Source organism: Alexandromys fortis, unplaced genomic scaffold, assembly GCF_014885135.2.
Source record: "Alexandromys fortis isolate MF-2015 unplaced genomic scaffold, M_Fortis_MF-2015_v1.1 scaffold_282, whole genome shotgun sequence".
Taxonomy (NCBI): domain Eukaryota; kingdom Metazoa; phylum Chordata; class Mammalia; order Rodentia; family Cricetidae; genus Alexandromys; species Alexandromys fortis.
Genome location: NW_026068199.1, coordinates 1,102,517 through 1,128,322, shown reverse-complemented (window position 1 = coordinate 1,128,322; position 25,806 = coordinate 1,102,517). Strand labels below are relative to the sequence as shown.

At 44.6% G+C, this 25,806-nt stretch overlaps 2 protein-coding genes across 5 annotated transcripts in view; one reads left to right on the top strand and one right to left on the bottom strand.

The window, feature by feature from the left end:
- Positions 1 to 15,310, top strand: part of Znf331 (zinc finger protein 331) — a 34,839-nt gene extending 19,529 nt beyond the window's left edge. Inside the window, exons 4-11 of one of the 4 annotated variants that reach the window (XM_050129797.1) lie at positions 760 to 872; positions 1,771 to 2,024; positions 3,232 to 3,300; positions 4,940 to 4,963; positions 5,060 to 5,160; positions 5,454 to 5,537; positions 7,740 to 7,866; positions 11,753 to 15,310. In XM_050129797.1, the coding sequence (XP_049985754.1) occupies positions 5,499 to 5,537; positions 7,740 to 7,866; positions 11,753 to 13,074 (1,488 nt within the window). In that variant the 5' untranslated portion in view covers positions 760 to 872; positions 1,771 to 2,024; positions 3,232 to 3,300; ... (1 more) ...; positions 5,060 to 5,160; positions 5,454 to 5,498 and the 3' untranslated portion in view covers positions 13,075 to 15,310. Of the gene's footprint in view, positions 1 to 759; positions 873 to 1,770; positions 2,025 to 3,002; positions 3,301 to 4,939; positions 4,964 to 5,059; positions 5,161 to 5,453; positions 5,538 to 6,591; positions 6,745 to 6,823; positions 6,904 to 7,739; positions 7,867 to 11,752 lie in introns of those variants that run through there. The other 3 variants (XM_050129798.1, XM_050129799.1, XM_050129796.1) reach the window with 3 other exon arrangements.
- Positions 15,311 to 20,603: 5,293 nt separating this feature from the next.
- The window catches only part of LOC126493091 (cationic amino acid transporter 3-like), a 16,987-nt gene continuing 11,784 nt past the window's right edge, over positions 20,604 to 25,806 (bottom strand). The window contains exons 3-10 of the mRNA XM_050129881.1: positions 24,917 to 25,029; positions 24,529 to 24,751; positions 24,254 to 24,393; positions 24,056 to 24,158; positions 23,719 to 23,930; positions 23,398 to 23,564; positions 21,492 to 21,600; positions 20,604 to 21,038 (exon numbers count right to left, since the gene is read on the bottom strand). Of these exons, the coding sequence (XP_049985838.1) occupies positions 20,911 to 21,038; positions 21,492 to 21,600; positions 23,398 to 23,564; positions 23,719 to 23,930; positions 24,056 to 24,158; positions 24,254 to 24,393; positions 24,529 to 24,751; positions 24,917 to 25,029 (1,195 nt within the window). The 3' untranslated portion in view covers positions 20,604 to 20,910. The remainder of the gene's footprint in view (positions 21,039 to 21,491; positions 21,601 to 23,397; positions 23,565 to 23,718; positions 23,931 to 24,055; positions 24,159 to 24,253; positions 24,394 to 24,528; positions 24,752 to 24,916; positions 25,030 to 25,806) is intronic.

The window sequence follows — 25,806 nt, the reverse complement described above, 5'->3', positions numbered from 1 at the left end:
GTGGTGGTGGTGGTGGTGGTGGTGGTGGTGGTGGTGGAGTGGTGGTGGCACAGGCCTTTAATCCCAGAACTGGGGAGGCAGAGGCAGGTGGATCTCTGTGAGTTAGAGGCCTGGTCTACAGAGCAAGTTCCAGGACAGCCAAGACTATTATAGAGCGAAACCCTGTCTCGGAATTTTTTTTTAAAAAAAAAGGCAAAAATGTATGTAGTATTGTTCTGGAGAGATTACTCAGCAGTTCAGAGCAGTGGCTGCTCTTCCAACAAAGACCTGAGTTCAATCCCCAGCAGCAGCATGGTAGCTCACAACCATCTGTAATGAGGTCTGGTTCCCAGATCTGGTTCTGGCCTGCAGGCAGAACACTATATAATAAATAAATATATCTTTAAAAAATTATGTATTATTAATCAATGTTTTGAAATTTGTATAGATTCTGGAGTGACTAAATCAAGTTGACCTACAATCCATCCTTCCCCTTACTCATGGTCGTATTTGTGAGGACAATAAATTCTTCACTCAGCAGTTTTCAAGTAGGCTAGACTCGGCTTTTCATGAGCATCTCCAATTTCCGTAACAGATTTCCGAATGAACTCCTCCTCTCTAACTGAAGCTGCACAGGTCCTCCCCACTCTCCCAGGCCCCAGTGACCACAGTTCTACTCTCGGTTGTCCGAACTTCATTACTGTCCACCTGCTATTGTAGAAGGTAATATTTGCATTTCTGGGACTTATTTGCCTATTTTAATTTTCTTCTTATTTTTAGGGTTTTTTTTTAATGTGTATGGATGTTTGCCTCCTGTATGTCTGTTCATCTTGTTTGTCCTTGATGCCTATGGAGGAGAACAGAAGAGGGTGTTGGAGCTCCTGGAACTAGAGGTACAAACAAGTTTGTTTGGTGGTTATTGTTGTTGTTTGTTTGTTTGTTTATTTTTCTTTAATCCTGGGGACAGGATAATATGTTTGCATGAGTACAGGGTCCTGAAAAAATCCAGAAGAGAGCATCAGCTTTACTTCCCACCCCACCCCCACCTCTCCGCTGCATTTTCAGGAGGTGGTAAGCAGAATGGGTGCTGGCAATGGACCTCTGGCTGCTCTACAAGAGCCATGGGCACTTTTTGATTTTTATTGAGTGTGAATGTTTGGTCAGAATGTATGTATTTGCACCAATTGCATGTCTGGTGCCTGAGGAGGTCAGAAGTCATTGCTGGATCCCCTTGAACTAGAGTTGTGGATGGTCGTGAGCTGCTATGTGGGTGCTAGGAATTGAACCCAGGTCCCCTATAATAGCAGCAAGTGCTCTTAACCACTGAACCTTGATATATTATATTTAATCTTTAGTCCTAGTATTTGGAGGGCAGAGGTAGATGGATCCCTGTCAGGCCAGCATGGTCTACATACCGAATTCCAGACCAGTCAGTACAACATAGTCAGACTTCGTCTTTAAGAAAAAATAGAAAGATCTGAGCATGTTAAAACATACATAAAGAATAAGGCCTCTAAACTGTTTCTTTTTCTCAGTAAATACTAATTATACATAATAATGGTTTTTTTGCTGATGTTGTCCTACCTATATATAATGTATTTTGGTCATATTCACTGTGCTGAATAGTTAGTTGTATGTTAACTTGACACAGGCTAATGTCATCTGAGAGGAGAGAGCCTTGATTAAGAAAATGCCTCTAAACCGGGCTGTGGTGGTGCATTCCTTTAATCCCAGCACTCTGGGAAGCTAAAGGTATATGGAACTCTGTGAATTTGAATCTGTTCTTGGCAGTTCCAGGACTATCAAGGCTACAAAGATAAACCCTGTCTTAAAAAAAAAAAAAAGAAAGAAAGAAAAAGAAGAAGAAGAAGAAGAAGAAGAAGAAGAAGAAGAAGAAGAAGAAGAAGAAGAAGAAGAAGAAGAAGAAGAAAAGAAGATCAGATGATGATGCCTCTCTAACCTTGCAGTGGTGGCACACGCCTTTAATCCCAGTACTCTGGAGATAAAAGCAAGCAAATCTCTGTGCAAGTTCCAGAACAGTCAAGGTTAGTTTCACAAAGAAACCCTGTCTCCAAGAAAGAAAGAAAAACGAAAAACAAAAATTTCCCATCCTAGATTAAGACTATAGGCAAGACTGTAGACCATTTTTTTTAAATGATGATTGATGGGGGAGGAGCCAGACCATTGTGGGTGGTGCCATCTCTGGGCTCCCAAAAGATAATGCTGAATAAACCCTCTTGAGCTCGCCAGTAAGCACCACCCTTCTATGGCCTCTGAATCAGCTCTTCCAAGCCTCCAGGTTCCTGCCCTTTTTGTGTTCCTGTCCTGACTTCCTTCTAGGATGAGCAACAGTATGGAAGTGTAAGATAAAGAAACCCTATACTCCCAAGTCTCGGTGTTTTATCACAGCAACAATAACATTACCGTGCGTGTGTCCTGTGGCGCGAGCGTGCCACCCGCCTGGGTGTATGTACGTATGTGGGTGTGTGCCTGCGTGTGCCTGTGGTGTCCTTGCATGTGCGCGAACGCGTTTGCATGTAAGCTCACACTTGGATCCGAGTATGTGCTCCCGTATTCTGTGCTTACTCCAGTCTGAACTCCATGCACATGTGCCCTGTACTGACTGGGCTGAGGTAAGTAGGGATGGCGTAGTTTCCTGTGTAGGGTCCCAAGGTGACTGCCCGCCCCCAAGAGTGACGCACATATGTGTGGCGTCACTGGCATTTTGCTGGACGCTGCAGATACTGCCAGCTGTTGCCTTGACAACGCGGCAGGAAAGTGCACAGGGGCCACGGGGCTGTATGCCCTGCAGTGAGGGACTGACTGCAACAGCGAGGTGCTGTCCGGGTTTCTGCAGTCTTCTGTGCGAACACTTGCAGCATTTCTACCTTGAATGTGGAGTGGAACAGAAACAAGGTCTGCACCATTGCCGAAGTATACCGAGCCACTGTGCGTATTCCCCTGACTGCTCTATAAGGAAGACCGGACTGGCATTGGAGGTTGTAAGGGGGTGGAAAAGGGGGGGTCCGCAGCGGTGGGAGGGTGGAGTCAATATACATTCAGGCTTCCTAAATGACAGAAATAGATGACCCCTTTGTAGGCATACAAAGATTCCTCATACTACAGGTAGGAAATACTAAAGGCGGGTCCTCAAGTATCTGGGAAATTCAGAGCCAAAACACACAGTTTTACTGATAGTCTAAAAGTAGTTGAGCCCTGGGTGTGTGTTCTGTTTTAACCTGTTCTCCACAGAGCCCCTGTAGGATAACCAAAGAGACTGTGTCTTCACTACGAAGGACTTTGAGGCATCTTAAAAGAAAGGTGAGTTTCTCTTTTTGATTAGAGAATGTTGCCTTATAGATCTGAATTGGTCAGTTGAGGTGCTGATACCCATACTTTAAAAGAAAAATGGTGATGGTTTTTCTTTATTTTAAAGATAATGCAGATATCATAGAAACGAATATATGAGGTCAAAGGTGCTAACATCACTTACACCATGTGCAAAGTATGCAGTCTTGTGACCCACCCACATTGTATCCATTTGGGGCAGTAGCCAGTGACCTGCTTTAGTGTATCACTTAGACAATAATAATAATAATATTAATTAAAAAGTATTTGAGATGAGAGAGAATTTTTGACCTGTAACTGGTTCCTCCTACTTTTGTGTGGGTGAGACCTTTTGAAAATTGAGTCATTATAAGGATAGAATGCATTAACATGCTTATAACCCCAAGCTTTAAATAACCAGTTAGTAAATACTAACTGGTTATCACATGAATAATGGTAAGCGTGGGTATTTATAAACCATGAGAAGCAGCATACATATGAAGGTAAGAGTGAGGGGTGCTGAGAAGCTCACAGAGAGACACAGCTTCGGATGATCAAGAACAATGACCATGAGCACAGCAGCACAGGGCTGTAAGCTCGTCACAATGGCTCCTGGCCTCCACAGTGAAATTCTCTTTCAAAAATTAAAAATAAATTCTATGTGATGTAGATCTATGATCCCAGCACTTGGGAAGTAGAGGCAGGAGAATCAAGAGTTCAAAGCCAGTCTGGGAGAACTGTCTCTTTAAAAAAAAAAAAAGAAGAAGAAGAAAAGAAAGAACGAATGAAGAATGAATTCGATCCCCTACATTTGAATACATGGGTTTTGTTTCTAGAGCAGTGCATCCTCCTAAATATTTGTGTCAATTCACAAACGACCCCAAAGCTTAGTTGGTGAATAGAATCCAGAGCTAGGGATGTGGGTCCATCACAAAGAACCCTGGATGCAGCCTCTTAGCTGATTTTTGACTCGGAATTTCTCTGACCCCTGGCTGTTCATGGAGAGGATGCATTTCTTCATGGAATACAGTTATATAAGTGTTTCGTGATGAAAACCAACCTCCGAAAACCTGACATTAATGTCATTTATTTAAACAGTTTAAAAAAACACAAACTTAAGCATCAAGAAGGAAAGATGAGCTTGCTCGCACATGCCTATAGTCTAGGAGCAAGGTCCAGGACAGCCAAGGCTACACAGAGAAACCCTGTCTCTAAATAAACAAATAAATAGCCAGGTGGTGGTGCACACCTTTAATCCCAGCTATTGGAAGACAGAGACAGGTGGATCTCTGTGAGTTTAAGCCCAACCTGGTCTACAGAGTGAGTTCCAGGACAGCCAGGTGTATTACACAGAGAAACCCTGTCTCAAAAAACAATAATTAATTAATCAAGAAGACAAACAATGAATGGGGTTAGAGATGTGGCTCAGTGATGGGGTACTTCCCTAACATGTGCAAGAAACTCGACTTGAGGCCCAGAGCAAAGAAAAAAATTAATAAAGAGCTGTCTAAAATTCTTGATCTTTACTAGTAACAGATAAGATATTAATCATTTACGTATTGCTGCATGCTTTAGATAGATTATCTTAAATTTGGAACAGCCACATCTCATAATCTTTCTATTCCGATTTTAGCAAAAAGGAAAGAAACACTATGAGGTTAGTAACTGTCACTCACTCAAGATCTGACATTCAGCTGGCAGGGGTTCGAGCACATTAGCATGAATGACTAACCCCCTACATGCTTGATCTCAGTCTCCAGGTCCGCTGTGGCTGTGTGATCCAAGCCCTTCACCAAGTTGGTGTTTACAGACTTCTCAGCCCCCGCCTAGAGCACGGCAAAGCATTCTTATCAGGTAAGAGGGAGACTGTCTCTTGAAATCTGGGGGTAGAGGCCAGATGTTTGGAGACAAGGCCAGATTCTTTACAGCATCCCAGATTTCTCCCAGACATACTCTTTGAGACACCCCTCTCCCCTAAAAAAGTAAAATGCCTTTTTCTCATGTTCTTGATTTTTAGCCAGAATCTTCCTAATCTCTCTCAGATGTGCCTCACTGTGTTGTGTCTAGACCGGGATGTGACAAGAAAAGCTATACGTCACTTGAGAACCCAGCTGCCACTGGTTCTAATTTTTCACTTTTTCCTCTAGCCCTCACCTCTCACACTTTGCATTTATTGTGGAAGAAATCCCAAGATGACAGATAAAGCTTTGCGTCCTAGAGCCATAGAGCGCGTAAGTGTATATTTCCTTCCTTCTTAAAAGGTATTAGTTAGGGGTGGGAACCTTGCTATGATTACCTAGAGCTAGGCAAGTCTTACCTTCTTAGCTATTTCCCAATTTTCCCTATGCCAGGGAAGGATAGTCCCATATAAGGAGTTTACTCAGTCACTGAATTATTTTTGAGAGTCTCCTGTGTGCTCAGTTTCTTTTCGGTCCAGAGTAACATGACAATGAAGGAACAAAATCCCATGTGTAAAATATTGTCATTTCCGTGGCCTGATTAGTTGGACGTACTGGTCCCACTGGACCATACGAGAAAGCATCGTTCATCTCTGCGGACTGGTCTTATGTTCTGGGTAGGTAAGAAGGAATATGTCCAGTGATCTTCATCCTCATATATGCTGACATACAAGCTTTGTGAGGCTTATCAATCTGACGCTGTACTGAATAGGGTTCTAACCACATGCTTGCCATGGAAACCAGAACACACATTATGGTTTTGGATGGTCCTGTCAGACTGCCATATGATGCTTAGTCGTTTGGTACCAGTGTCCCCTGCGTCAGGAACAGGAGAAAGGAAGAACTAACAGTTGTGTCAGTCAGCCAAGTATATGACGCCAATAGGCTTAAGTCTCCCTAGCCTGTCTATAAGAAGAGATGTTTTCATACTTCATTCATTACAAAGGGAGACTGCTCAGTGACATGAGCATTCAGAACACTCGAATATGCAAAGCCTAAATTAAAAGAACTTGAGGCCATCCTGTTCTACATAGCAAGTTCCAGGACAACCAGGACTATATAGAGAGACACTCGTCTCCTCCCCTCCCAAAAGAAAAAAAAAACCATAGTGGTGCACATCTTTATAATCCCAGATTTCAGGAGGCAGAGACAGGTGGATCTCTGAGTTTGAGGCCAATCTGTTCTACAGAATGAGTTCCAGGATAGCCAGGGCTGTACAGAGAAACCCTGTCTCAAAAAAACAAAATTAATTAAATAATATTAATTAATTAATTAATTAATTTTAAGAAAATAAAATCTTAAAAAGGAAAAATTTTTCTTTCCTAAGAACAAAGAGAGAGGGTCTAGAGAAATGACTCAGTGGTTAAGAGCACTGGCTGCTCTTCTAGAGGACTCAGCTTCAATATCCAGCACCCACATGGCAGCTCACAGCCATCTGTAACTCCAGTTCCAGAGGATTCCACAGCCTCTTCTGGCCTTTGTAAGTACCAGGCATATATGTGAGGCACAGACTCATGCAGGAAAAATACTTATATACATAAAATTGTTTGTTTTTGAAGAGAACAGAGACTTGAGCTCAGTGAGCGCCTCATATGCATGATGCCCGGGTTTCAACCCCTTGTACTCCCAGAGAGAGAAGGTGAGCCGGGTGTGTAGTTCAGTGATGGGGTGCTTACTTAGCACTCACAAGGCCCTGGGTTTGAATTCCAGCATGGAGTGGGGAGGGAGAGAACAGCATCTGGGAGACAACAGGATTGCTCATCATTAAGATGCTTGCTGCCCAGCCTGATGACCTGAGTTTGATCCCCAGAACCGACTCCCACATGTTCTCTGACCGTACACAGTCGCACATGTACATGCACACAAATAAATAACTTTTAAAGAAAACTAATCTGGATGTAGTCGTGCACATCTCTAATCTCTAAGACTCTGGAGGGAGTCTGCGGCAGGAGGATCATGAATCTCTTGGTTTGCCTGGGCTACATAACAAGACCCTGTCTCAAAAACCTAAAAGATGTGGCTAGAAACGGCCCAGCAGGTAAAGACACTTGCCACCAAGGTCTGACAACCTGAGTTTGACATTCAAAACCACAATAAGCAGACAACTTGTCGTTCTGACCATCACATTGTATGGCATGCATGTGTTCACATTCACAATCAGAATCAAGATGAACTTATTTTTTTTAAATAATAGGATAAAGATGCCATAATATCCTCCACCCCGTCCCCATTGGTAATTTACTAAGCAGGCACTAACACGCTGTGCTTGTGAACAAAAGGGAAGATTGTTTCATTTTCTCCCTGGCAGATCCTTGTCTGCAAAGCCATACTCTGTAGTAACCCAGCAGAGCTCAGTCCGGAATGTGGCATTCATGCTGCCCCCATCTTCAGCTAACACAGTGCCAGCCAATGCCCCCTTCATCCTGAAGGCCTCTCCTGCCACCTCATCAGGTGTATGTGCGTTTCTGTTTTCAGAATTTGGTGACCTTCTCTGATGTGGCTATAGGCTTCACTCAGGAGGAGTGGGCCTGTCTGGACTCTGTGCAGAGGAAGCTGTACTGGGATGTGATGCTGGAAAACTACAGTAACCTGGTCTCCCTAGGTAAGCTGGAGCACCCATATTCGCCTATGACTTTCAGGACCATTTTCCAAGAGACTGGTTGAATTTCTTCTTCCTGTTGCAAAAGAAGGCTTTGAGCTTTGTCAGTGTGAGAGTGAACTCCCCAGGCCTTCTTCTTCCAATCCATCAGCCATTGTCCCCTTTGGTTATCCCTCCTTGTGATCTTCTCTCTTCCCTCTTGATTGAGGGGTGGTGAATTGGAATTCTGGATCCCTATAACCGTCTTCAAAGAAGGCTGCCTTGTCTTTAGATGTTGTGTTTACACCCAAACTGCTTTTGGTACCCTTTTGTACTTTGAGGACCCACCTTTTGGGGAAACGTCTCCATCTAGAGCTCTTAAGTCCTCCTTTGTGTTTAATAGAAAGTAAATTAGACATGGAGTTTGTGTAAAATTGAAATGAGTAGATTCCCATTGCCAGCATACTGTACCGGAAGTGAGATCGGGAGTTACAGTCCGTGAACCTTGTGGTTGGTATTGGATGCACGTGCCTGCAGTCCCATTGTGAGTTTGATTGAGAATTTGAGGCTAACACCATAAGGACCATGTCATAAAATAAAATAATTCGAACAAAGGTAAATGCTAGGCCTACTATGTGTCATGCACTCTTAAAAGCACAGTGTGTGCATTTCATTCTCACAAGCTTGTGAGTCATGGTTACGTCACTGCAGGAGACAATTATACTCAAGTACAAATGACTAGTCACAGAGAAGACAGAAACTGAACTTGCCAGGCATGATAGCACATTCCTGCAGTGTTAGCACGTAGGAGTTTGAGACCAGCCTGGGCCACATAAGAACCTGTCTCAGAAAGAAACAGGGCTAAGGATACAGCTCAGTTGACTGGCCTCTTGCCTAGCAAGCATGAGAATCCCAGCCATCCCCTGCACTGCAAAAAAAAAAAAAAACAAGGTATCATGACAAACACCCATCCCACCAGCCCTCAAGAGGTAGAGGCAGGAGGCCGTTCATGCTCACTTCAAGGCCAGCTTCTGCTACAGGCTAGGTGAAACCCCATATCAAAACAACAACAAAAAAAAAAAATCAGGAATTAAAAAGTTCTAATTCTGCCTTCCTAACTGGATTCAGGAGCTCACACATATAATCCTAGCATTGGGAAACTGAGGCAGGGAGATTACTAGTAGTTCTTGGGCTGCAGAATATATATACAATTCAGCCAGGCCGTGGTGGTGCTCACCTTTAATGCCAGCATTCAGGAGGCAGAGGGAGGCAGATCTTTGTGAGTTCAAAGACAGCCTAGCTAGTTTATAAGAGCTAGTTCCAGGACAGCTAGCTAGGGCTGTTACACAGAGAAACCCNATATATATATATATATACACACACACACACACACACACACACACAACTCAAAGTTATCTCCCTACCCCTTCTCCCCAGATCTGGGGTTTGAAGATGTACCTCGACTGGCATGCCCAAGGCTCAGGGTTCCATCCCCAGAACCAGAAGAGTGATTCTGGCAATAATTCAAGCATGCTGGCAGCCATCCTGCTCCACTTACCCTGAGGGTTTTGTGATCAAGTGTTTTCCTCATCTTCTGATTTCCTGCTTGTTCCTTAAAGCTGTCTCCTTTATGAAGCCTTTATCAATATCATTTTGAGCTTCCAATAACTACAACCTAATAGTTCCTGATTTAAAAAAAAAAAAAAAAAACTGAGGTAAACACACCTGTGATCACATTCCTAGGGCGACTGAGCCAAAACCCTTGCAACTTGAAGTCTGGCTAATTAGCAAGACACTAGGAAGTTTTTTGAGCTTGTAAATTTTTTTCTTCAGGGTGCTGGCAAGACAATTCACTTGCTGCCAAGCCTGGCAGCTTGAGTTCGATCCCAAGAACTCACATGGTAAACGGGCAGAACCAACTGCCACAGGCTGCCCTCTGACCTCCACTCGTGGACTGTAGCACATGTGTGTGTCACACATACACATACGAAAAGCATTATTTTTATTTCATCTCTGTACTATATAAAGCATTCATCCTGGGGGCTGGAGAGATGGCTCAGAAATTAAGAGCACTGACTGCTCTTCCAGGTTTCCTGAGTTTCATTTCCCAGCAATCAATGGTGGGTCCCAAGCATCTGTAGTGAGATCTGCTGCCCTCTTCTGGCATGCAGGCACACATGCAGGTAGAACACTATATATAATAAGTAAATGATATATTTTTACAAATTCATCTTTTCTTTGTAGTGAGAATATTATCTTGAAATATGTGAAAGCTGGGCACGGTAACATATTCCTCCACCTATCTAAGCACTTAAGAGGCAGAAATCAAGAGTCAGTCTTAACCACCTCCCAAGTTCAAAGCCAGCCTGGACAACTTGAGTCATTTAAAAAAACAAACAAACAAACAGTGCTCTAAATCTCTGTTCCTTACAGCATTTGTACTAGAGCTTAATCTTCCTATTTATCTGCTGCATTGTTAACTAAACAACTTCCCTGACTCCCTGCTTCTTAGCCTCCCAGCTTTGGGGAATTTGTATTCTACCTGCTACTTTTTTTTTCTTTTACTCAGGTTCCACTGGCTAGCCTGAAACTCTCCATGTATCCCAGGCTGGCCTCAAACTTATGGCAACCCTCCTGTCTCTGCCTTCTAAGTGTTTTAATTGCAGGTGAAGCCACTATACCCAGATTTTACCCTCAACTTCATCAATCAAGATTTTTTGTGTGTTTGTTTTGTTTTTTTGACACTGGGTTTCTCTGTAGCTTTGGAGCCTGTCCTGGAACTAGCTCTTGTAGACTGATGGAGGAAAGTCATCTGTCTATGTGTTACTTTCATTGGATAAATAGAAACTGCCTTGGCCCTTTAATAGGACAGAAAATTAGGTAGGCGGAGTAAACAGAACAGAATGCTGGAAGAAAGAAAGCCGAGTGAGGCAGTCAACATAGCTCTTCTCTCCAAGAGATGCAGGTTATGAATATTCCTGGTAAGATGCCACCTCGTGGTGCTACACAGATTATTAGAAATGGGTTAATCAAGATGTGAGAGTTAGCCAGTAAGAGGCTGAAACTAATGGGCCAAGCCGTGTTTAAAAGAATACAGTTTCCGTGTAATTATTTCGGGTGTAAAGCTAACCATGCGGGTGGCCGGGCACTGGGAACTCTGCCCGCCACTCCTACTACAGTAGACCAGGCTGGCCTTGAACTCACAGACGTCCACCTGTCTCGGCCTCCTGAGTGCTGAGAATGAAGGTGTGCGCCACCACCACCCAACTTTACATTTCTTATTATAAGAACACAGAGTGTTTGTTATTCTGTTCCTAGCTTATTTCCCTTAACATAATGTCCTGCAGGCTTATGCATGTCATCCTGAATGTGTATTCTGCCCCACAGCAGCCCTATATTGGCTTTCCTGGATTTTCCAAGTACATCATTTCACCACCTGCAGCATGCATTGTATCGCTTGCTTTTAAGACACTTCTGCCCTCTTACAGAGAATTCCCAGAGCAGCAGTCAGTGTCCTTTCCCATTTGCCTTTAGCATGAGTGCCCACTGCGTTCCCTCCCTAACCGCTCTGGTCCCAAACTATCAATTCTGCTGGGGAAACTTTTGAATTGTGGTGAGTTTTGCTTCTGATTCTTCCCTTTAAAAGAAACAAATGAGGGCTGCAGAAATGGCTCAACAGTTGAGAACACTTGCTCTTCTTACAAAAAAAAAAAAAAAAAAAAACCCTGGTTTGGTACCCAGCACTCACAAGGTGGCTCACAACCATCTGTAAGTCCAGTTCTAAGGCATCAATGCCTCCTTCTGACCTCCAGTGACAGCAGGCATAATTGTAATGAATATACAGAAATGCAATCAAAATATTCATGCACATAAAATAAATATTTTTTTCTTAATGTTATTTTTCTTCCAGATACTCAATCATCCTATAGAACCAACCATTTAACTAGTCGAAGAAGCATTTATGGATCGAGCTTTTACAAAAGTAATCCAAGTGACCGAAGTCTATCTCCCCACCCTAATGGGATTGGTGAAGGTAAAAATGAACAACTGCGGGGCTCTGGAGAGGGAAATGTCAATAATGTAACAGACAGTACTGGAAAAGCACCCACTGAGAGAGATAGCACACCAGCACCATATGTGAGGCCTCAAACAGAGAGGTCCTTCTTATGTCAGGGCTGTTGGAAAGTCTTCAGTCATGGGTATCTGCTTAGTCAGCATCAAATTCACACTGGCGAGAAGCCCTGTGAGTGCAAGAAAGCCTTCCTCTGCTGCAATCCACTTGCTCAGCACCAGAAAACTCACACCGGGGAGAAGCCTTATGATTGTAACAGCTTCGGAAAGGCCTCTTGCTGGGGTTCGAGCCTTGTTGTTCATAGAATTCACACTGGGGAGAAACCATACTTACTTAAAGACTGTGGGGAAACCTTTAGGTGTGGCGACAAACTCACTCGGCATCAGCAGTTTCATACTGGGGAGAAACGCTATGAGTGTAAAGGCTGTGGGGAGACTTTCAGGCACCTCTATAAATGTATGCAGCACAAGAGAATTCACTGTAGGGATAAGCCCTATGAGTGGAAGGGCTGTGGGAAGGCCTTTATTTGTGATTCCAGCCTCATTCAGCCTGAGAGAATCCACACAGGTGAGAAATCCTTTGAATGCCAAGAGTGTGGGAAGTCCTTCACTAGAGTCAATTTCCTCACTCGGCACCGGAAGCTTCACACTAGCGAGAAACCACATGAGTGTAAGGAATGTAGGAGAGCCTTTCACTGGCTTTCAAGCCTTGTTAACCATGAAAGAATTCATTCAGGTGAGAAACTCTATAAATGTGCAGAATGTGGGAAGGCCTTTATGTATGAATCAGGCCTTCTTAAACATGAGCGAATTCACACTGGTGAAACCCCTTATAAATGTAAGGAATGTGGGAAGAACTTTATATATCGATCGAGCCTTCTTAAACATGAGCGAATTCACACTGGTGAAACCCCTTATAAATGTAAGGAATGTGGGAAGAACTTTATATATGGATCAAGACTTCTTAAACATGAGCGAATTCACACTGGTGAAACCCCTTATAAATGTAAGGAATGTGGGAAGAACTTTGTATATGGATCAGGCCTTCTTAAGCATGAGAGAATTCACACAGGAGAGAAACCCCATGAACGTAAGGAATGTGTGCAGTCATGCCCATCAGCTCAGACAGCACGAGAAAACTCACATGGCAAAACCATGTGAGGAGTATGGAAAGATTCACAGTAATATAAAGAGAACATTCGAAGACTCATGCACATTGAGAACATTGACTACGAAGAGCACACCAAGGCCTCTGCCCTACATTCATTCTTTCCTTGGTGATTAATCTATCTTAAGAAAGCCTACCATGGTCATTTGCCTGCTTGATATCAGAAGGCATACTAGAAATAAATTGGGGGAGTGTAAAAGTCACTTTTCTTAGTGATCATGTCCTTCCGTATTAGTGTTCTTACTGGATGAGTTGGTCTTTCCTTAGCCATTACCTCCTTTCCTCTTGGTGTTCTTACTGGATAAGTTTGTTGCGTAAATTCGTAGATGCCCAAAACCATTCCACCTTTCATTGAATTTAGGTTCACTCGAGGGGAGCAACCCTTCTCATGTGACACTTGTGACAAAGCCTTTAGTCTTGGCATATGCCGTACCAGCTAGCGTCACCATTCCAGCTCTTTGCTCTCGGTGAGACACTCACAAGCTGCTCCTCACCCTTGACAAATCCATCTTACACTGCAGGAGATCAGTTGAAAATGCACTTGAGACACCTTATCAACCAAACACCACAGCTTAACCCAGCTTGCCTCCAGTGTGCTCAGAGCATGCCTTTACCCAACACTGGGCAAATCATCTAACACAAAGTCTATTCGCTAATAAAATACAGAGGCTCACACAATTTCTTGACTAATGGTCAGGCATGCTAGCACATGCCCGTAATCTCAAGAGACTGAGATAGGAAGATTGAGAGTTCAAGGCTAGCCTGAGCAACATACCAGATTTCAGACTAGTCTACATAGCATCACCACGCCTCGAAAAGTTTTTTTTGAATATTGTGTTAAAAGTGAAAATCAGTGGTGTATCAAGGATGCTTCCACACCATCGTGACGTTGAAAGATCTGCGGTTATATTAGGTACACTTTCACACCATCATGATGTTCAAAAATCAGTTCTTGTGGTTCAGTTCACTTCTACAGAGTTGAAAATTGAGTAGTGATATTGAATATGTTTTCACACCTTTCTGGAGCTGAAAAATCAAGTGGTGGCTTAGAGGTTTTCACACTGTCATAAAATGGAAAAAGCAGTTATGTTCAGTATACGTCTGTGCTTCTGTACTGCTGAAAAACCTGGTCATGTTGAGTGTGCTTTCACAGAATTGACAGCATCAGTGATTAGACCAGGCATACTTTTGTCAAACTGAAAAATCAGTAGTTATATTGAACATGCTTTCACACCGTCACAGAGCTGAAAAATCCATAGTTGTGTGGACACACTTTCGCAATGTTGTGATTTGAAAAGGTTGTGAGCCAGGCAGTGGTGGCTCATGCCTTTAATCCCAGCACTGGGGAGGCAGAGGCAGGCAGGTCTCTGTGAGTTCGAGACCAGCCTGGGCTACAAGAGCTAGGTCCAGGACAAGCTCCAAAAGCTACAGAGAAACCCTGTCTCGAAAAAACAAAAACAAAAACAAAAAAAAAAAAAGGCTATGATTGTCTGGACTGCTTTTGTGCCATCAGAAAGTTGAAAACCTTTGTATAGCAAGACTGCCTGTGTTTGTAAAATGTCTGTTCTGTGCACGTCTTTCCCATATAGATAATCCCACTATGGAAACTAAATGTAAACTCCTTAAGACTGTCTTAGGAGACTGTCAGCTCCATAAATACTGCCTACCACTGTTCTTGTGGTCATCACCATTAGTATTGTTAACACGAGCCATTCCAGGTAGACCCCTGTGGGTTCCCTTGGAATGCGACCGAGATGGCATTAGGATGACTGTTTCCATCTTGGATTAAGTAGTGATTTCTTAGTGCATGGACCACACTGAAGGGAAAAGATCATTAGACTTCATCAGACTAGAGTCTGTTGATGAAGAAAAAAAGAAAGGTGAGGAACAGAGTGAGGTGTGCACCAATCTGCAGACTTCCCGAGGCACCAGGAATCCCACAGTCAACAGAGACACAAGAGGCTACATGTCAGAGATCACCAGGTGGCCAGTAAGTTGATGGAAATGTGTCCCACCTCGTTCCTCAGCAAGGAAATGCAAAGGAAAACCACTATGGCATGTCAGGAGAGTCACAGGAATTCCTAACATTAAAATGAGGAAGTATATCAAAAATCTCACCACACAAGTGAGGTGATGGATGTTTCTTCGGTTCAGTCATTCTCCATTGTATATATGTATTAAAACATCACAGTGTTCTCTACAAAGATAATATACAAAGTAAATACTAAGTGTAACACAATTATTTATTCATTAAAAAAGTAACTTTGGACTGGATTTGTGTAGTCAGATCAACTGTTTGTAAATTAATGCAGCCAGTGAACATTGCAGATGGAGGCAGGGGGCTGAGAGCACTTGTCTTGGTGAGGGAACCATGACATGTTTCCTAGAGTCCTAGGTGGGATGTGGGGAACAGAGATGGGATCTAAGCCTTCTTGTGAGAGGGCTAGAATGAGGGGATGATAAACTTGGGGAGGAGCCTGGGACTAAGGGCCTGGGTTTGATAGGAGTGGAACTAGAGTTAAAGTTTCTGGAGCCCAGAAAGGAATAATGCTTTGCTGATGCCCATGGGAGGGCCGTCCTTTCAGACTGGAGACATAGGAGTAGTGGGTATGGGGGAGCAACTTAGAATGGGATGTAAAATAAATGAAAAAAAATTAATCAATGAAAAAAGAAAAAGAAGGAATAGATAGAGCTCAAGACCAAGTGCCAATATATTAAAAATAATAATAATAAAATAAAAATCTGGAAAGGGTTCAAATGCTCAAAGTTCCTTGGAGATGCAGGAGGAGAACTTCAGTTGTGTGACAGTGGTGTGCCTGACACCCAGGACTGTCTGATGGAACTTGGTCAAGACAAAGAATCTAGGGCTGAAGAAAGAGATATGTTTGTTTTACTCGGTGTTATATCTCAGCTAAGGTTTCTCATTATTGTGTTGTATATGTATTGATAATATGTTAATAATTTTGAGTCCTCTCCGGGCAATGGTGAAGCACCCCTTTAATCCCAGCACTAGGGAGGCAGCTAGGCAGGCAGAGAGCTCTGTGAGTTTGAGGACAGCCAGAGCTACACAAAGAAACCCTGTCTCAAGAACAAAACAAAAAAAGATTTTTGGAGTTTTCTGGGCATGTTCACAGTGCCAGACTCAGGTTTCAGAAGCAGCCTGCCTCCTGCACTAGGCTTCATGTTCAAATATCCTTGTAGATGCTATGCTCCTCATTGCCCACTTCTGAATACACCATGCCGATATCAGAAGGGGCCCAGAACTCCCTCCCCACTACCAATGGAGCTGGGCTCTCTCTTGCTCACTATTGCTTTGTAAACTGGAGACAGAAGGGATAAGAAAGGAAGGCCAGGTGGTGGTGGCACACGCCTTTAATCCCTTTACTCTGGAGGCAGAAGCAAGCAGATCTCTGTGAGTTCAATGCCAGCCTGGTCTATGAAACAAGTTCCAGAATATCCAGAGCTGTTACACAGAGAAACCCTGTCAAAAGAAAGACAGACAGACAGAAAAGGAAGGGAGGGAGGGAGGGAGGGAGGGTGGGTGGGAGGGAGGGAGGGAGGGAGGGAAGAAACTGAGCAGCATGGTACACACCTGTAATACCAACACTTGGGGAAGTGGAAACAGGGGATGAGGAGGTATGCCAGAAAACAAATACATGCACAACAGAGTTGAAGCATGTTTATTGGGGGTGGGGGGGAGGGTGAAAAAGCAAAAGGCCACGTTGAAGTGGGGACATGAGAGAGGCAGGCAGACAGACAGAGAGAAAAGGGAAGAGACAAGAGGAAGAAGAGAGGTATGAGAGGAAAAAGGAGGCAAGAGAGGAAGCTGTGCCTGGCGGACATTTTTAAGGAGTACACATGTCCTGGTCTGTCACTTCAGGTTGGGGACCAGAATCCTTTTGACTCTGCTAGGTCATGAGAAAAAAACAGGAAGAAAGAAAGAAAAAAAAAAAAACCCTCCACCTGCCCCACTACAGGAGCAGGAGAGCTCGCTTGTTTTGTTGCTGTCCTCCTGCTCACAGGGTTGGTCCCTGCGTGGGGGATGGGGAGAGATGGGGCCTCACATCTAGGGCCCCCAGCTTTCTAAGCAAACTGCACACAAGGAGGGGGAAATAGTTCACCCAGGTTCCCTGCCTGCCCTGAACAGGCTCAGGGAAGGAGGAAAGTTCCCCTGAGCTAAGTTGAAGGTAAAAGAGAGCATTCTACTCCTTTCTCTTTCATGATTTATATCTTCGTTTGATAAAGTAAGTGGGGGGTAAAACACTGTCTGTGATCTCGTCAGGGGGCTCTCGGACAGACAATTACAGCCTAGACAGAATGGATTTTCCTTTCTTTCCAACACTAATTAGGGAGACTTTAAACAACTTTCACTAAGTCCTTTTTTAAAGGATTAAAGACAGCTACTAAAAGAAATTCCCTTTGTCACTCAGTTGGCCCCAAATATTTAAAAAGTAATAAAAATTTTTTAAAAACTTAAGGTATAAGTATGTTCCAGATGCAAAAGGTAACTTAAAGGATGTTTAACTGATTGAAACAAGACCTTTTACATACATTAAAAACCTTTGCAGGGTGGTGGTGGCACACACCTTTAATCCCAGCACTTGGAAGGCAGAGGCAGGTGGAACTCTGTGAGTTCAAGGCCAGCCTGATCTACAAGAGCTAGTTCCAGGACAGGCTCCAAAGCTACAGAGAAACCCTGTATTGAAAAACCAAAAAAAAAAAAAAAAAGCCTCCGTCACCTTCTCTGATGATAAGACAAATTTACAGAAACCCAATAAAATTTTGGTGTTTCACACTCTATCAGAAGAACCCAACCTTCAGGACTGGCCTAACACCAAGCTCCAATAGTTGTTCAATTAACCAGTTCAGCTACCTCCATCCAAATTAAGAATACCCAATGACCCTGGAAACAAAAGGACTATTGCAATCCATATTGCTGGCTTGAAGTGACAGGCATCCTGGTCCCTGTCAGTACCCGGGAATGAACCTCTCCTGCCTACAAAGAAGCCTGGAACCTCTGATTCTCATGAGGCTGAGTCATCCAAAGAAACAGGTGTTCACTGTCTTGGACCTGAAGCATGCATTCCTTGTTTCTGCCTGCTGCACCCCACAGAGGAAGACATCTACCCCCTATGAGGTACTATTTAGAAGACTTACTCCACTGTCTCCGATGCTCAGAGGGCAGCAGTTGACAGAACTCTCTAGCCATTCCTCTCTCAAGTCACAACAGGCACGCTAGTTCTCCATACAGGCTATTCATTGACTATCTGAGAGATCTACCCAACCTCAGTCCACCAGCAGCTTCCTTTTGTTTGAGTCTAGTGATACTCTCTGGGTCAAACAAGGAACCAAAAGGGTGCTAGAACTAACCTGAAAAGGACCCTCCAAGGTGATACTCTCCACTCCTATGGCAATGAAGGTAGTTGGCATTACACCATGGATCCACCACACCTAGGTCAAGAAAGTAGAAACCACAGGTGCCAAATGGCCCGTCTCTGGACTGTGGACCCACTAAAATTAAAATTCCATTGGGCCCCCAGACCTTCTACTCCCTGTCCCTCTACCTCCTGCTTGTAATGTTAAAAATAAAATGCTGCAGGTCCTCTGCCTACTGAGGATTAAAGGCGTGAGCTACCAACACCCAGCTCTGTGCCTCTTCTGATGCTTTCCAAACTAAGTAGACCATGAGAAGTTTTTGTGCCCCATAAACCGATCCACTGACGCAATAATCCAAATCAGAACAAATCAAACCTAATTAGAAAAGGCACAGGTTTAATGGACGCCAATGCTCCCAGGTGGCCTTCCAAGCCCCCCCCCCCCAGATGAGACCGGGAAGGAAGACCAGAAAACCACGGGTTGTTCTCTAGGGAGCAGTTTAAATACCTTGTGGGAGTGGTCTTGAGCATCTCTGGGGAGGGGGGAGGGATATAGTTTGGTGGGCTTTATCGCAAGTGGAGTCTAGACTGAGGCAATTTGCAGGGGAGGGGGCTTGGGATGAAACTTCCACCCAAACATTTCAGACTCTGAATATATGGATGCCAGGGGCTGGGGTAAAGCCAAACAGACGGGTTGATCAGGACCAAGAGGTATTAAGAGTTTCCATTTCTAAATTGCAACAGTTCGATTTCCTTGCAGACATGGTCCTACAAAATTGGAGAGCCTTCGACTTCTCATGAGATAAGGAAAACTATGTATAGCTTTGGGGAAAATCTATGCTAATTGATCAGAGTAATTTTTTAAAAAAGAAAGAAAGCTTGCCACTGTTGGGGAAAAAATCGGTACCAATCTGTTTTCTTGGTCCCCCTGACAGAGTTATTCTGCTATCAGCACTGACCGGGCTGTTAATTCCGACGGGATTAACAGCAGGAGCCCTACTATGTTTTCTTTTTTCTGGGGACAGGAACAGGTGTTGGAGACAGGGTTTCTCTGTATAGTCCTGGTGGTTGTCCTGGAACTGTCTCTGTAGGCCAGGTTGACTTCTGTTTCTCTGGTACTGGGATTAAAGGTATGCACCAACACCTGCCTTTTGGGAACCCACAACTTAAACTAAAACAGAACGCGTTCATGATTTGGCTCATCCACTAAGACCAGTCAGGAAGGTAACAGGCCCCAGGCTAGCACAACTGACTCCGTGATGGAAATGCCATTCAGGCTGGAAAACTCAGCATAGACGGCACCACCTGCCAAAAATAAAAACAAAGACCTAATCCAAAATCCATAGATCTGGCAAGGTCTCTAAATGTCCTAATCTAGCCAGGCAGTGGTGGCACACACCTTTCATCCCAGCACTCAGGAGGCAGAGGCAGGGAGATCTCTGTGAATTCAAGATCAGTCTGGTCTACAGAATAAGCTCCAGGACAGGCTCCAAAGCTACGCAGAGAAACACTGTCTCGAAAAACCAAAATAATTAAAAAAAAATTAAAAAAAATAAATGCACTAATCTTGCTTTTTTTTTAAATATTTATTTATTTATTATGTATACAATATTCTGTCTGTGTGTATGCCTGCATGCCAGAAGAGGGCACCAGACCTCATTACAGATGGTTGTGAGCCACCATGTGGTTGCTGGGAATTGAACTCAGGACCTCTGGAAGAGCAGGCAATGCTCTTAACCACTGAGCCATCTCTCCAGCCCCACTAATCTTGCTTTTGTGCTTCTATAGTTCCTCTTCTAGCTAACAGTACTTGTTAACTAAATGAAATAGGTTAGCCTAGAATATATTTTGTGCTTAAAAAGCTCATCATGAGAAAAGCTTAATGCTACACTGCGATCCCAAGCACCCAGTGTAGTCGCTGGCCAGCTAATAAAGACTACTGGCTTAAACCCATGTCTGAGCAGTCTGCTCTGCTGAATACCCCACAACAACATAAGTAAATAATAATAAGTAACATTCAGAAGATCAATTTCAAGGCTGACCTGCGCCACATAAGACTGACCTCATCCAAAAAAAAAAAAGCAGTTTATTAATCAGCTTGATTTAGTTACCCATCCTATAATATATAAGTAATATGATGTTCAAAAACATAATTTAATTTTTATTTTCAGTTAAATAACTAGAGGGGATAGGGATGTGGCTCAGTGATAGAACACTTGCCTAGCATATGCAAAACCATGGATCCCATTTCAGGGAATAAAGAGGAAAAAAGTTAAGAAATTTGCTCACAAATAACAATGCTTTCAAAATAAATCCCATCTACAGCCCAAATATTCAAGCCTTTCCTTAAGCTGAAGATACCGGCAAGTCTCTCCTCAGATGCACAAGGCTCTAAGTTCAGTGACCAGTACTGTCTCCCCACCAAACACAGATAGCCACAGGGTCTTTCTGCAGTTACTCTAATTCCACACTGGACGTATGTTCCTGGACAGCCTGAGAGCTTGAGGCTGTTGCTGTTGGCTGTTGGTCATCCCTCCCATCCAGGCTGTGCCGGATACCATATCCAAAGTAGATCGCAAATCCTAAAAAGGAATAGAGAACCAGGATCTATCTCTGGTGCATGAGCTAACTATTGGAGCCCATTCCCTACGGTGGGATGCCATGCTCAGCCTTAATGCCGCGGGGAGAGGCTTGGTCCTGCCGAACTTTGTTGATTTTTCTTGGGAGCACTTACCTGTTGAGAGTGGATGGCGGTGGGCTGGGGGGAAAAGGGGGAGGTGGGAGGAGGGGTCAGGGGAGAACTGTGGTTGGAATGTAAAATGAAATTCAAAAAAAAATAAAATAACAACAACAGCAAAAAAGAAACAGAAACAGTGAGGTGGAAATGTTCACACCTCTATTTGGGTGTCCTCTACCTGGGTGCCCATCAGGGATTCTCCATGTGGCCCCAGACAGTTTCAAAGAGAGGCAATGAAAAGAGTGTTGAACCCAGTTAGTTGCCCAAGAATCTCTTCCCCAGAAAGCTGCTCACTCACCAATCACCATCCAGATTCCAAAGTGAGTCCAGGTCATGGCAGTCATTTGCATCATCAAGTAGACATTCACAAAGATACTCGACACAGGGAGCAGGGGCAGTACTGGAACCTGTGGTCACAGCCTGTGAGTACTGGTGTGTACACACACCCCCAGGGTGGAAGTCCCAGCTGCTGTCTAGGCTCTGCAGTCAGTGCCTGCTCATACTGGAGACCCCATGGGATGTGCCAGCAGGGACAGATACTGAGCACAGAAATACTAGGCTGGGCCAGGTGGTTGGTGGCTCAAGCCTTTAATCCCAGCACTGGGGGAGACAGAAACAGGCAGATCTCTGTGAGTTCAAGGACAACCTGGTCTACAGAATGAGGTCCAGGACAGTCAGAGTTATTACACAGAGAAACCCTTTCTCGAAAAGAATGAGACAGAGACAGAGACAGAGACAGAGACAGAGACAGAGACTGAGCTAGGAGTTGTGAGCAAATCACTTCTTTGTTTAGTTGGTTCATTTTCAAGACAGGGTTTCTCTGTGTAGCCCTTGCTGTCCTCGAACTTGCTTTATAGACCAGGCTAGCCTCAGACTACATGCCCCTGTCTCCCAAGTACTGGGATTAAAGTCATGTGCCACCACCCCTGTCAGCAGATGTCTTTTTTGGACATAGGGTCTCAAGTATCCCTGGCTGACCCAGAACTCTAGGAGCCTGAGCTTCTGATCCTCCAGGCCCTGGTTCTGCTTCGCTAGGATTATAGTAATACACCACCACTCCTGGTTTTTGCAGGGCTTGGATTAAGCCCAAGGCTTCGTGCACTCCAAACTATTGTTCTACCAGCTTATAATGTTCCTACCTGCCTTTTACAGTACTGGGGATTATATCCAGATCCTCATGCCTATTAAGCAAGTACTCTACACTTCTCCGGACTTGGGGGCTAAGGGCACTTTGGGATTTGTTGGGTTTTGGTTGGGAGGAGTATTTTTACTTGGTTTTGTTTTTTGGAAGGTTGTTTTTCTTTGGTTAGTTCTTTGAGACAGGACTCCATGTAGCTAAGCCTGGTCAATCTTTCTTTTTCTTTTTTTGAGATAGAATTTCTATGTATGCCTGACTGTCCTGGAACTTGCTTTGTATACCAGGCTGCCCTTGAACTCACAGAGAGCCACCTGCCTCTGCCTCCCAAGTGCTGGGATTAAAGACGAGTGCTACCATGCAACTCACTTGAACTCCCGATCTTCCTACCTCTGGTTCCCTGGGATTAACGGTGTATAAACATGTGCCAACATATCTGTGTTAGTTTTTATTTTGAGACAGAATTTCACTAAATCGCCTGATCTGGACTAGAAGTAGCTGCAGCCTCTGGTGGACTTTAAGGTATGACCCTCCTGCCTCGGCCTCCTGAGTATCTGGGATCATACACGCACAGTGATACCTGACTCTGTCCATTGGTGTATTGGGAGGGGGTTGTTTGATTGATTGATTGTTTGTGAGACATGCTATCACTATGTTGCCCTTGCTGGCCTGACCAAGCTAGCCTTAAACTCAGAGATTCCAGCTGAGCAGTGATGGTGCACGCCTTTAACCCCAGCAGTCGGGGAGGCAGAGGTGGTAGATCTCTGTGATTTTTAAGGCTGGTCTACTGAGTGAGTTCCAGGACAGCCAGGACTAGGATGACACAAAGAAACCCTGTCTCTCCCCCACCCAAAAAAAAAAAAAAAAAAAAAAAAAAGCCTCAGAGACTTCCCCTGCTTCTGCCTCCTATGTGCTGGGTGGGATTAAAGACAAGGACCACCATGCCGACTGTTCGTTGGCTATTATCAGTTCCCCACCACTTCCTTCCCGAGATGTAAAACATGCTTAGACCTGAAGTCAGGCATGACCACTCTCTTAGGGTGGCTTACCTAAGGAAAGTGTCGCCTACCTTGAAGTGGAGAGGAGTGGTACTCTGAGGCTGTCTCCAGATGACAAGGGCCACCCCGACAATGAGAAGCAGCAGTGACACAGCCACAGCTATCAGAACGAGGTCTCCAGAGAAGAGCTGTCCGGGCCACTGGGCCAGGACCAGGCAAAGGAACATCAGCAGGAGAACTGAAAGTCACAGCGGGGAGAAGGATGTCAGGACCCTGGGCCACACATATGGCATCTTACCAAATCTGTGCTGCGTCTTCCCCTCTGCTAGTGATGTCCTCCCCACGCTGTCAGCTTCCTCCCAAATGCCCAAGGGGAAAGTCTCAGTCCTCACCAAGCAGGAAGGCACATCCATACACAATCTGGCCAGATCTCAGTGTCGGATTCTTATCTGTGGGGTTACAGAGGCTCCTTGCAATTCCTAGAGTTCCTGCTGCAGAAATAGGCTCCAAAGATGAAGAACGTTCAAGAGCGGGCTCCATCTCAACAGCTCCACTCTCCGGTTCCTTCGTCTGACGAGAGCTCAAGTTCTGGTCTGGCTGGTACCTGAATGAGTGAGGTAGCGTGGGAACATTACCAGCTGCCCCCATGTAGCCATCCGACAGCCAGAATAAGCACCTGGCCATCTTCATGGCCCCATCACCCTCAGGCCAGGTGTGGTGGAGGCTTACCTGAGGACCAGAACAGAGAAGGACACCAAGGAGTAGGAAAGCAGGGTTCCTATGGTTGTGAGGTCCACCAGGTCACTGAGCTCAACAAGGAAAGCCATAAGGGCTATAATGATAAGAATAGAAATCTGTGTAGAAACTCTGAGGAACTGGCTAGTGGATATAGCCAAGCTGATGAAATTCATAAGACTAGTTAGCTACCTGTGATGATTCCACAAAGGACAGTGGCTAGGACAGGGGTGTGTGTTCGAGGATGAACACGGGCGAGTCTCCGGAAAAGGAGCCCATCCTCTGCCATGGAATAGACCACCCGAGGCACGGGGAAAATGGCACCCATGAGGCTATAAGGGAAAAGGAAACTCTTAATAGTTACAATAGGTGAGCCCTACTCCTTTAGACGTTTTTGCCTCCCTCTCCTCTCTCTGACTCAGAGGCTGAGAATCCAGCAGCAGATGAGAGAAACCTGTGATACCAACCTGGATGAAAGGGCACATAATGTTCCCACAGCCACCGCATATCGAGCAGGACCCCATCCCACGTGGATAAATGCCTGGGGCAAGGGACTGTCAGTGTGAATCTGATAGTAGGGCATCATGAGGGTAAGTGCCGCCGAAACACCAGAATACATTAGAAAGCAAACTAAGAGTGTGGCCAGGATGCCCCGTGGGATGGAGCGCTGGGGACAGCGAACCTCTTTCCCTGCAGGGATGAAACAGACCTGGATTCAGAAGCATTCCCAGGTCACTTCACAAACCCTCTCCCCTCCTACACTCCCCAAAGCAGTCTAACCCTCTACCAGCCCTGTGTCCAAGGGTAAATCCAAACCATGTCTATGCTTTTGATAGGCCAGAGGGACTACCATACCTGTAGTCGCAATACAATCAAAACCAATGAAGGCAAAGAAGCATGTTGCTGCACCTTGGAGAATTCCACTGACACCAAAAGGCGTGAAGCCTCCAGAGCCCAGAGGACCCAAGCTGTGGCAAGAGAAGAAAGGATGAAAATATTGCAGAGAAACAGAGCATGCTGGGTCAAGCCTAGAATCCCAGAATGCAGGAACTGGAGGCTGAAGGGTCATGAGTTCACAGTCATCTCTGACCACTTACCTCAGAGTCAGCCTGGGCTACATAGCAAGAGCTTGTCTCAAAAAATAAAAACAGTGAAGGTTCGGAAAATGGGTTGCTAAGATGTAGCTGAGTTAGTAGAGTGCTTCCTTAGCGTACTGGAGTTCTGGATTTGATCACAACACCACATAGTGCAAGTGTAATCCTGGCGTGTGAAGGGTGGAAGCAAGAGAATCAGACGTCTATGATCGCCCTTGGCTACACAGTGAGTTAGATGCCAGTCTGGAACCTATGTTACCCTGCCTCAAAAAAACACTCAAACACAGATGAGTCAGCAGTTCAGAGCACTGGCTGCTCTCCCAGAGGTCCTGGGTTAAATTCTTAGCACCCAGATAGCGGGTCACAACCATGGTTGTTAACTCCAGTTATAAGGGATTCAAGGCCCTCTTCTGGCTTCCATGGGCACCAGGCATGCACATACATATATTCAGCCAAAATCATCCATACACAAATAAATAGCAAACATTGCTGCCAGGGGTGGTGGCACACGCCTTTAAACCCAGCACTCAGAAGGCACAGACAGGTGAATCTCTGTGATTTTGAGGCCAGCCTGGTCTACAGAGTGAGTTCCAAGACAGATTACAAAGCTACAGAGAAACTCCTTCTAAAAAAAAAAAAAAAAAAAAAAAA